The sequence below is a fragment of the Bos indicus genome, chromosome 19, assembly GCF_029378745.1.
Source record: "Bos indicus isolate NIAB-ARS_2022 breed Sahiwal x Tharparkar chromosome 19, NIAB-ARS_B.indTharparkar_mat_pri_1.0, whole genome shotgun sequence".
Lineage (NCBI taxonomy): Eukaryota > Metazoa > Chordata > Mammalia > Artiodactyla > Bovidae > Bos > Bos indicus.
Genome location: NC_091778.1, coordinates 23,606,200 through 23,618,577, shown reverse-complemented (window position 1 = coordinate 23,618,577; position 12,378 = coordinate 23,606,200). Strand labels below are relative to the sequence as shown.

The 12,378-nt window shown below is 49.7% G+C and overlaps 1 protein-coding gene across 7 annotated transcripts in view; it reads right to left on the bottom strand.

Moving 5' to 3' along the window:
* Positions 1 to 12,378, bottom strand: part of RPH3AL (rabphilin 3A like (without C2 domains)) — a 139,330-nt gene that overhangs the window by 87,644 nt on the left and 39,308 nt on the right. For 6 of the 7 annotated variants that reach the window (XM_070772811.1, XM_070772813.1, XM_070772809.1 and 3 more), the window contains exon 2: positions 391 to 502. In XM_070772811.1, the coding sequence (XP_070628912.1) occupies positions 391 to 467 (77 nt within the window). In that variant the 5' untranslated portion in view covers positions 468 to 502. Of the gene's footprint in view, positions 1 to 390; positions 503 to 8,343; positions 8,421 to 12,378 lie in introns of those variants that run through there. The other variant, XM_070772812.1, reaches the window with a different exon arrangement.

Genomic DNA, 12,378 nt, shown 5'->3' with positions numbered 1-12,378 from the left:
GAATGAGTGAATGGCTGTTAGGTGCCCAGCTCAAGGCCAGGAGTGTGGTGTGCATTAGACAGGCATTTTTTGTTTGTTGTTTAGCTGCTCAGTCGTGTCTGACTCTTCGCAATCCCTGGACTGTAGCCTGCCAGGCTCCTCTGTCCATAGGATTTCCCAGGCAAGAGTACTGGAGTGGGTTGCGATTTCCTTCTGCAGGGGATCTTCCTGACCCAGGGATTGAACCTGTGTCTCCTGCACTGCAGGCAGATTCTTTACTGTTGCGCTAAGACAGGCACTTGCCTTCAAATTGCTCCTTGTGAAGCCCTGGCATTGAATTTTGTCAAAGAAAGGAGGGGAGTTGGGAAGAGGAGGGAAGGGAGGGCTCGGCCAAGCCTGAGAAGTACTTACTTGGCTCGCAGGGCAAGCTGCCGGTCATTGGGGCAAACCCACTGATCACAGCCACTGCCAAAGATGGTGTCGGCCATGGTTTGGAGCGGCCAGCCAGGGTGGGGAGTCACATCTGAGATAAGAAAGAGGGAAAAAGAAAGAGCACGTCATTGGCTGGGGTGCGCGTGGTAGGCGGGGTCCCTCAGACACCAAACACCGGTACTGCCAACCTATCCCCCTCCGCCGCCGCCCCTATGCCATCTCCAGTGATGTTTGGACCCTCACCAGCAGAATCACCCCTCCAGCTAAGTGCTATTCCCTCAAGCTTCCTCTTTCAGAGACTCCTGATTCTGGGAGGGGTAGCTAGGTGGCTCATGCAGCTAAGTGATAAGGTTGGACTTGACCAACAGGACATTAAAGGGACAGAATCAGAAAGGAAAGAAGAGGCACACGTCCGAAGTTTTCAACCTGGCAGGCAAGCCCCGAGGGCATTTGCGCCCTCCAGGTACCAACCCCACTTTACTGCCCTGGGACCACAGTGAGCAGGCCCCCTCAGAAATCCTGAAGGAAGGGGGCCCTGCTCCAGAACTTGCTGGTGGTTTCACTTGAGCAGCTGAGCCGAGCTGGCTTTCTCCTTACCACCAACGATATGTGTTGTGGGGGGACTTCCCTGGTGGTTCAGTGGCTGAAACTCTGTGCTCCCAATGCAGGGGGCCCGGGTTCAATCCCTGGTCCTACATGCCTCCACTAAAGATTTCACACGCCAAAAGGAAGACTGAAGATCCCACGTGCCCCACCTAAGACCCAGCTTAGCCAAATAAATAAGTAATTTTTTAAAAAAGGGTATGCGTTGGGGAGATAGTAAAGACGGAATGAGAGAGAGAAAGCCGAGTTTGAGGGAATCCTAATTCCAGAGCAAAGATGAGGGGCAGTACTGAGTTATCCACACTCCCCTGGTCTCGTTCCCTCCAGACCAGTGGTTCTCAAACACAGGACTCCTTTACACTCTTGAAAATTAGTCCGGCAGTTCTTTAAGTGTTACATACAGTTGTTACCATATGACCCAGAAAGGGCTTTGAGGTATAAACCCAAGAGGGCTGAAAACGTATGTCCATACACAAACTTTTACACAAATATTCACAGCAGCCCTATTCATAATTGCCAAAAAGTAGAAACAATTCAAATGTCCATCAATTGACGAATGGATAAAATGTGGCATATCTGTATAACAGAATGTTGTTTGGCCATAAAAGGGACTGGAGAACAACACGGATGAACCTTGAAAACATGCTCAGTGAAAGAAGCCAGTTACAAAAGACCACATATCGTATGGTTCTACTTATATGAAATGTCCAGAACAGGCCAATCCATAGAGACAGAAGGTAGATTAGTGGTTGCCAGGGGCTGGGGTGTCGGGGAGGGAGGAATGGAAGTGACTGCTAATGGGCTCAGGGTCCTTTTCCAGATGATGGAAATGTTCTGGAATTAGACAGCAGTGATGGTTGTATGGGCTCCCCAGGTGGCTCTAGGGGTTAAGAACTTGCCTGCCAACGCAGGAGACATTAACATTAACATTAACCTAGTTCCATCCCTAGGTTGGGAAGATCCCCTGGAGGAGGGTATGGGAACCCACTCCAGTATACTTGCCTGGAGAATCCCATGGACAGAGGAGCCTGGTGAGCTACAGTCCATGGGGTCACAAAGAGTCAGACGTGACTGAAGTGACTTAGCACGCATACAGGATGCTTGCACAGATTTGTGAATTCACTAAAACCACTATCTTGTACGCTTTAAATGTCTGAAATTTATGGTATGTGAACTACATCTCACTAAACTGATAAAAAAAATTCTTGGGAACTCCAAATGATATGGGCTATATCTATTGCTATTTACCAGATTAGAAATGAACACTGAGAAAATTTAAATTGTTAAGTCATCAAAAAATAATAAACCCATGAGATGCTCACATATTTAAAAGCTGTATTTTCAAAACAAAAGCAATTAGTGAGAATAACGGGATTGTTTTGCATTTTAACAAATCTATGTAATGTTTGGCTTAACAACGGACAGTTTCATGTCTGCCATTTCAATCAACGTTTTGTGGTATGTAGTTTTGTTAAAGTACATGAAGGACATCCAGACTCTCACGGATACGTCCTATAGTTGGAACAGGGTGGAGTGTTTTAATAGCCTTCCTAGATAATTGTGGACGTTCTTTTATTCTGCACCCAAACTCAACAGGTGACAGTTATCTTTAAAGATTAGTTTCAATGTGGTATTTGAAATCAGGTCAATGAACTTTTCATCTGTATATTTGAGAGAATTTGACCAAGTATATTGTGATGATGATGAAGAAGAAAATATTTTTGACCTTGTGGACCCCCTGAAAGGCACTGGGAACCCCCCAGAAACCACTGGACTGTGGTTTGAGAGCTGTTGTTCCAGACCAATGTCACCCATTTCTGTGATGACCAGCAGGGAGCGGCATGCAGACTGCTGCTAACTGACCCCAACGGAGACCAAGCCCACAACCTTGACCACAGAGGTCTCTCTATCCCAGGTGATCCAGGCACCCACTCCCCATTGCCAGCCACCTTGAGAGAGAGACCCCGAAGAGCTATTCGGGGAGCTCCCTGGGGAGACCCCAGGCTGGATCCAGTGCTGGGAGGGCTGTCGGTACCACCTCCCATTTAAAGTCTTGACCTTCTCCAAATGAGGCTCACATCCAGTCCAGAAAAACACAGGCGGGGTCAAAAACGACATGCTCATTAAACAACTTTAAACCAGCCCCACTTCTAGCTATGGCTTGTTTTGTTGTTGTTTTAAAGTTCTGTTATCTTGTGAATAGCGCAGTCACACTGCTGCATGGGTGTGAAACGCCTTACTCTGTTCCAAGTAAACATTAGAAAACATACTGTAACTCCATAGCCCTGTTTCCTTATTATTATTTTTGAAAAGTATTCTGGGAGCGTCAAGAAATGAAGTGATGAGGTCTCCCTGATGGGGACAGACTGATCCTGTGGCTAACTGGCAGTCCATCTCCTCACAGATTCTGCCTACAATGCAGGCTACCCGGGTTTGATCCCTGGGTCAGGAAGATCCTCTGGAGAAGGGAATGGGTACCCACTCCAATATTTGTGCCTGGAGAATCCCATGGACAGGGGAGCCTGGTGGGCTGCAGTTCAGACCGGACTGAACGACTACATTGCTACAATCACCTCACAGGCATTGCCATTCTTGCCAAAGCCTGCAGGGGGCACCACACGTCCCAGGCCACTGCTTTCAGGACTAGACAGCCGGGCTCTGAGGCTTCCTGCCCACTGCTGCAGCTAGGTACAGAGAGTATGGAGGTGGCCCCTCTGCTCTGCCAGGCACCCCCACGAAAGCAGGGACGCAACAGTGGTGATCCCAGAGGGAGGAACAAGTCAGAGAACCTTGGGTGGGACTTATTCCATCTTCTGCAGATGCTTCTGAATCAAAAGGGAGTGGAGCTGAGGAGCGGGGAGGAGGCGGGAAGAAAGAAGGGATCCTGTGTTCTCATGCTCGAAATGCCACCTTCTTTATGGCGGGACAGGTGAGGACTTCCAGAAGACAGCAGCTCCTCACAGCCCCAAACACATCACCTCCAAATAAACCTCTAGGGAATAAACCTCTTTTGTCCCCTTTGGGTCATTTCCTAGGGCGCTAGAGTTTGAGGATCACTGGCAAGAGAACCCCCAAACTAACATCTCTCTGTCCAAAGAAAAGCTATGACCAACCTAGACAGCATATTAAAAAGCAGAGACGTTACTTTGCCGACAAAGGTCCGTCTAGTCAAAGCTGTGGTTTTTCCAGTAGTCACGTACGGATGAGATAGCTGGACCATAAAGAAGGCTAAGTGCCGAAGAATTGATGCTTTTGAACTGTGGTGTTGGAGAAGACTCTTGAGAGTCCCTTGGACTGCAAGGAGTTCAAACCAGTCAATCCTAAAGGAAATCAGTCCTGAATATTCATTGGAAAGACTGATGCTCAAGCGAAAACTCCAATACTTTGCCACCTGATGAGAAGAGCTGACTCTTTAGAAAAGACCCTGATGCTGGGAAAGATTGAAGGCAGGAGGGTAAGGGGACAACAGAGGGCGAGACAGTTGGATGGCATCACGGACTCAATGGACTTGAGTTTGAGCAAGCTCCGAGACGGTGAAGGACAGGGAAGCCTGGCACGCTGCAGTCAATGGGGGTGCAAAGAGTTGGACATGACTGAGCGACTGAACAACAACTGACCCATCTGACATCTAATTCCTTTCCTTTTCTTTGCTTTGTTTTTTTTTAACTTGAGCCAAAATAACTCTGCAACCACCCACAGGCTACTGTTTTATTCTTTCTCAATCTAATCATTATTTTTTCTGTTTGGCAAAAGAGAAAAGAACCAGGCCGAGAGACTGAGGATAGGTCACACCCATGTGGGTCTGCTAACCCTTAATTAATATACCTTCTCTGCCTCAAGTCACCTTGTGCAGTAAGTATAAAGGGAAGGGTTTGGTGGCAGTGAGGATGACCCAACTTGGAGAGAAAAGACCTGAGAAAGTCTGACTTTTATGCAAACTTACTGCAAGACCAGGAACAATCAGTTATTTCTCACCAGGTCTCAGTTTCCCCACCTTTTCCCCAGGGGGAGCGGAGACCGACAGGCTGGAGGGACCACTCTGGGTGGTCCAGTGCATTCTCACCTGCCAAGGGGCAGGGAGGGGACTGGAGAAGGGTCCTGAGGTGGGAGATTGGTCACTGCTTCAATCTGGTGGGGGGATCTGGGCCCCCACCCCAGCCTGGTTCTTAGGGCAGGAAGGAGGAGGCGTTCTGGGTCCCCCATCCTTCCTGCTCCTGGAGCTTTGAGGAAGATGAGCCCACTGAGCCAAACACTACAGAGAGGTCCAGGGAGATGCGGGATGTCCCTCCCAGAGCCTGGGGCCGTGGGCACTGGCTGGTGGTAAGTTCGTGGCTGAGCATGTCCACAGCAGTGGCTTCGAGTGAGAGCTGAGGCCCTGTCCGGGGACTGCGGGGCCCGCCCTGGGCTGTGCTGGCACCTCGGAAGGCATAGCTGTCCCTGGCCCACATGGAACAATCTCAGCACAGGTAGTGGGAGAGGAGGGCAGAGCGTGGAAACACAGCTTAGGAAACTGCCAACAGAGTCAGCTTAGGTTCTCCGAATCTAAGCATCCTGAGCCTGCTGCCAGCTCCCTGCCCACCAGCCAGCCCATGTCCCCCGGCTTCCTGCACCCCCTTGACCCGGCGGCTCTTCTGCCAAGCTGTGTGCTCGCCATCATCCATACACTCCTGGGCTCGCTGCCCCTCCAGCAGGGGCCCCGAGGAGGAGGAGGAGGAGGAGGAGGAGAAGGAGGAGGAGAAGGAGGAGGAGGAGGAGGAGGAGGAGGAGGAGGGTGGGAGTGCATGCCTTGCAATGAAGACCCAGCATAGCCAAAAATAAATTAATTTTTAAAAGCTGCGAGCTCCCGTGGTCTCTCCTGGGCACCGTAGAACACGCACCCTAAACACACTCATCACCCACCCCTAGATGAAGACTTACCATCTTCACGTAAGATCGTCCCATGTCTTCCTAGACGGCTGTGCATGGATTTTTAAATAAAACTGGGTTCTTACTACCTATGCTGTTTGCTTTCTTATCACACTGTGCTTTCTCACATTATTAAAAGTCCTCAGAAACATGATTCTTAATGGTAACTTAGTATTCTGGATTTATTTTTCCCGTTTTCCTGTTGGGGGAGGCACATGGATTGTTCCCAGTTTTGTCCTATTGTGTTCAGCCCTAAATTGATATCCTGGGAGATAAATCTTTGTGCCCATTTCTGATTATTTTCTTAGGATAAATTCCCCAAGGGGAACAGATGTGTACATTTTTTTTGAAACGTATCACCAAAGCGCATCACCAGAGTCATTCACACAAAAAAATTCTGCTGCAAGCAGTCGTGCCCCGATGGTCTTATGTGGATTTTGTATTTTCAAGCTCAGAACTCAGAGATGGAAGAATCTGCAAATCTCCAATAAACTGCTTTTAATCATGTGTACAGGGACTTCCCTGGGGCTCCAGTGGTTGAGATTTCAACTTCCGATTTGGGGGCGTATGGGTTCAATCCCTGGTTGAGGAGACGGGATCCTGCAGGTCTCATGGCCAAAGGACCAAAAATCATGAGGCAAAAGCAATATTGTAGCAAGTTCAATACAGACTTTAAAAATGGTCCACATCAAAAAAAGAAAAAAGAATAATGTGTATAGTACAATCACTAAAAACAAAAACCTCTTCTCTGCAAACATTCAGGGTCACTTAAAAGGCGGCTTCTCCCTCTTAATGGACTTTGTGGGCTTAGAATCTGGTGAAGCAGCACCAGCCTGCGAGCCCTGTGATCCGGGCACAATTTGCTAGCTGGATTCTTTCTACAAAGAGCCAGGGTCTCCGCCTCCACACAGGCACACAGCGAGGATGAGATGAAAACGCACGCCTCTAAGTCCAGAGAACAGCCCACATCATTACTAACCCAGGAAAACGCTGCTCTTTGACCCAGCCTTCCAAATCTTACAACCTCTTTAACATGGTGCTGAAAACCTTTCCAGCCTGCAGCTGTCTCTGAGACGCACCGGATTCTGAAAAAGACACCGGAGGGCAAAACCACCTGCCCCTCGGGAAGCATCACACACACCCACCAGGGCTCCACCCCACCCAGGGGCCACAGAAACTAAAGAAACTTCAGAACAGCTCCTCATCGCCCAGGGCTTCTCCTGGCGGGGTGCTCTCTCCCACCTTCAGACCCTGGCGTTTCTGCTTCCTTGGTTTATTTCAGAGAAACTTTCGCTAATACAACTGAGCCCTGTCTGACACCCCAGGCTGGGATGGATAAGCTTTCAAGGAGCTGTAGGGTCCGATCTCATGGGAGGAACAGACAGGATATGGGGAAAAGAACGGGAAAGAGATAGGAGGGGTGAGACAGCTGGAAAGCAGCCGCAGGGTCTAGGCGGGGGCACCATGTGTAAAGGCAAACACGAGTCACCAGCAACGGCAGGATGCCGGGTCCAGACAGCCACTGAGAGAGAACAGAAGTGCAGATGCAGGGGACTTCTGGGGGCAGCTGAACCACGAGAAAGGAGACGTGAGGCCCAGCGAAGAGCAGCAGACAACCCGTAGCCTCGGAAGCAATAAAGAAATGTTGTAGGAATTTCCCTGATGGTCCAGTGGCTAAGACACTGTGCTCCCGAGGCAGGTGGCCCGAGTTCGATCTCTGGTCAGGGAAGCCTAGCTCCTGCATGCCACAGTTAAGGATCTCGAATGTCACAATGAAGATCGAAGCTCCTGAGTGCTGCAACTAAGACCTTGTGCAGCCAAATAAACAAACATTTTTTTTTAAAGTAGAAAACTATTCCCTTAGGGGATGGATGTTATGTAGCATTACCATGGCAATAGATAACTGACACAAATGGCATTTGGTAAACAAAATCCCAGCCTGGACCTCAATATCGTGAGGAGCCCAACCTCCCAGAGCTGTTTGGAGCTGGACTTGCAAACTGTGAGCAGCGGAAAGGTCAAAGGGCCAGATGAGAGAGGCAAGACAGGGGGCATTAAGAAGCAAATAAAACCCATTCTGCCCCCTCCCATGTCCCAGAGGGTGGGCCGGGGGAGGGCCCGGAGCCTTCTCAGGTAGCCTGTGCAGGGCTGGAAGAGGGGGAGGGGGTCACCACAGGGCCAAATCTGAGCTGGTGCCTGGACAGCTGCCAGGGGAAGGATCGGGAGCCCGCGTTCAGCCTCCTGCCGTGATCCTTCAGTCATGCCTGCCCTGGGTGCGGGAGGGGAGGGTGGCTGCCTATTCACGGCTGCTGCTGAGTCTGCCATGTAGACAACTAGCTGGGCCTGGATCGGGGGGTCGGGGGAGGAGATGAGGGCTTGAGGAGGGGAAAGAAAAAGCAGGGATGAATATAAAAGAATACTTGCCACCCAGCCGCTGCTTCCCGAGGCCTCAAAGACACTGCCTAAGAGCCTGCAGTTCTACACCCAGGTATTAATATTCCAGGGAACCCTTAGCAACAGGCCCTGACATCTGCTCTGTTACTATGATACGGGAAACATGATAATAGAAGTAAGATAAGGTGAGCCGAGACATCAACATTTCCTCCACCTGTCACACCGCACTTGGAGGATGAAGGACGCAGACAGGGAGCCTCAAAGGCCTGTCTGAAACCCGAGGGAAACTCTCTGCGGGCTGATTATGCACGAGGCAAGGCTGGAGAGGACGCAGGAGATGAGAGAGGAGCCCTGGGGAAGCTACTGCCTGACAAAGGTCCCCAGGACTCACCCTGTCATCGGGCACCCAGCCAGCTCTGCTTCCTTGGGTGACGTCGCTCCCACCCCACCCCTTCATTGATTCTCCCCTTGTCTTTGCCCAGACTCTGGCAGGAGCTTCCCAGTTGGCCTTTGAACCTCCAGGGGCTCACTACGCCCCCTTCACTTGCAGTCAGAGAGGTCATCCTTGAAGCATAGGTCAGACCATGCAAGTCCCTTGCTCTTAAAACCTTCAGTGGCTCCCCTTTGCCCAAGATAAAAACCCAAGCTTCGCCAAGGCCACCCACAAACTGGCCCAAATGACCCTTCCAGTATCACCTGCCACCTCATCTCTCCCACGAGGCCCACACTCTTGTCACTGGGAACTGGGATGTGTCCTGGCTGCTCAGCTTTGTTTCTGGAACTTGTCCCATGACCCACCTTCCCTATGCACACTGGCAGCCCGCAGAAGCCCCACACCAGTCCTCTGGGAATTCCGAATCGACCCCATTTGCCTCCCCTCAGCATTTCAGTCCACTCTGTGTCCTGGGTGGGGTGGGGAGGGGGTCTTTACTTCTGGTGGGGTCTTTAGATTCCTGCAGCCTTTCCTGTCTGTGCTCTGGGCCCTGCAAGGAGTAGTCCAGCCTAGATGCCCCAGGGCACATCCCCACATCCCCCGTGAGCCACAAGACCGAGCATGCTGTTGGCCTCAGACAGATAAGCAGCACTGCTTCTGTCTTCACTGCCCTCATTCATTCATTCAACAAACAAGCTCTGAGTGCGACTCTGCGCCAGGCACGTGACACATCTCAGCTGACTGCAGGGTGAGCAGGGGGCAGCTCCCCGTACCCGCCCCCCCAGAAGGCCCCACTTATTGCTGCAGGGGTCTTCTCCCCAGGGAAGTAAATCCTCACCCAAAACGTCCACTCCAGTGGACCCAAATCCCTGCCCGTCTCTTTGTCTCCCCGATTTCTCATTCCCAGGCTAAGACGATACTTGGAGCCTCCAACCAAAATGAGATGCAAAACGCCCTGCTCCTTGCTCCTCTCACTTCAGGCGCCAGCCCTCCAATTTTAACAGCCACAAGCTCTGCCTACCTGTCCCCAGAGGCATAGCTCACTTCTGTCGTTTCTAAGATGCCTGAAACAGCAGGTGGAGGTCCTAGCTGAAGACGATCACAGAGCTGATGGCAGGCGACTCCAGGGCAACCAGACTCTTGGGGCAGGACTCATCCTCGAATACACAGGAAGGAGGGAAGCCTCAAAGGGCCCAAAGCAGTGCTCTGGTCCTCAGGGCACCAGGCGGAATTACTTCTGAGGGCTGCTATAACCAAGTACCACGAGTTGGGAGCCTTACAGTCCTAGAGCCTGGAAGTCCAAAACCAAGATGTCAGCAGGGCCAAGCTCCCTCTGAAGGACCCAGAGGAGAATCTGTCTACGAAGCATCTGCTATAGTTTCTGCTGTTTGCTGGCGATGCTGGGTGCTCCTTGGTTTGTCGCTGCATCACTCCAACCGCTGTCTTCATCTTCATGTGGGATTCTTCCCTCTGTGTCTCCATGTGGCCATCTCCCTGTGTTTCTTTTCATGTTGAATTAAGACCAGGAATTTCCTGATGGTCCTGTGGTTGGGACTCTCACTGCCAAGTGCCCAGGTTCAATCCCTGGTCAGGGCACTGAAACCTCATAAGCCGTGTGGCAAGGCCAAAAACTAAAAAGACCATAGGAGATTCCAATATGACCTCATCTTAATTAATTACATCAGCAATGCCCCATTTTCAAATTAATTCACATTCTGAGGTTCTGAGCATTAGGACTTCTTCATGCCCCCTTTTAAAAAATTATTTATTCATTTGGCTGCATCGGGTTTTGGTTGTGGCACACGGGCCTCTCTCTGGTTGAGACAAATGGGGTCCAGGGTTCACAGGCTCAGTATTTGCAGTGCAAGGGCTTAGCTGCCCTGCAGCACGTGGAATCCTAGTTCCCTGACCTGGGATCAGACCTGAACCCCCTGCATTGGAGCTCGAATTCTCAATCACTGGACCCCCAGGGAAGTTCCTCAATATGTCCCCCTAGGGACACAATTCAACCCATAATACTCAGGGAAGAGAAAGGCCAGAGTCCTACTTTGAGAGTGGGGACAGCAGAGACAGGGGACCCTGTGAATGTACAGATGTTCAAAATGGTCTTTACCCCCCACCCTCGAGGTCCTGGGGTGCTCAGGACTGGGAGAGGGATCTATTAATACATCTAAGACAGGGAGTTATCATGTGTGCCTGCGTGCGTGCTAAGTCCCCTCGGTCATGACCGACTCTTTGTGAACCGATGGACTATAGCCCGCCAGGCTCCTCTGTCCATGGGATTCTCCAGGCAATAATACTGGAATGGGTTGCTATGTCCTCCTCCAGGGGATCTTCCTGAACCAGGGATCGACCCATGTCTCTTATGTCTCCTGCATTGGCAAATGGGTCCTTTACCACTAGCGCCACCTGGGAAGCCCCGGGAGTTGTCATGGTTGCTGTGAAAAGTGGATTTGGGAAAACGATCTCCTTTGGTCACTGCTTGTCTTGGGAGTTCTTAACAGGGGACCAGTGAACTTGGACAGGAACAAACTGTATTTTCATTAACTTGTAACTGAAATGACCTATTCATTTTGAATACAGGCAACACACCACAGTCATATGAAAAGTTCCAGTGTCTCGGTCATCAATAGAATCACAGATATTTTCATATCACAATACAGAGCTGCAGATATCTCGATGTTATTTATGCTCATCACTACTTTAAAATTATGATAGTTATTACATTCAGATGAACATTATACTACAGACAATAGACTAATATGTTAAAAACTAAATTTTTATAATCCTGAAATTGACATGAATATTTTTTTAACATCTAATAACCAGAACTAGAAAATAACTAACTTGAGATAAGAAAACCGGCTTCTTATGGGTTGACATTTTCTCAATAAAAGAAAGCTACTTCAAATAAAAAACTAGTGTTACCAGTTCTTCCGATAATCTTGTCTCCTAATAGATTTAGCAATTAATAAAAGCAAATAAAAATATCATATGTTGTGGCGATTTTAAAAATTACAATGGTTACTAGACCTATGGCAAGGCTGTTCACTTGCAGAAAAGAATGGCAACCCACTCCAGCATTCTTGCCTGGGAAATGCCATGGACAGAGGAGCCTGGCAGCCTACAGTCCATGGGGTCGCAAAGAGTCAGAGGTGACGTAGTAACTAAACAACAACAAGGCTGTTTACTTAATGATTCAAAAAAAGAAGCACGTAAGTTACTATATCAAAAGCTTGTTTTGTTAAAAAATACATTGTGATAATAATGTCAATACAATTGGCTTCTTCTGTAACACTGTTCGTGCATTGAGAGCCGTTATTTTGAGATACATTCCACAGGATTCACCAGATGGTCAAAAAAGACATCAATGGCACAAAAAGCAAAGAACAGGAGATGAAACTGAAACTTAGCTCAAAGGTTACCAGGATAAAATCAAGCCCTCAGGGTAAGCAGCTGTCTGTGGCTCGGGGGACTCGGCTCAGAAAATGCCCAATGTCTGTCCCAGGTGTCGCCAGGCACCTGGCTTAGGGTGCATGGCTGCTGCTGCTGCTAAGTCGCTTCAGTTGTGTCGGACTCTGTGCGACCCCAAAGACGGCAGCCAACCAGGCTCCCCCGTCCCCAGGATTCTC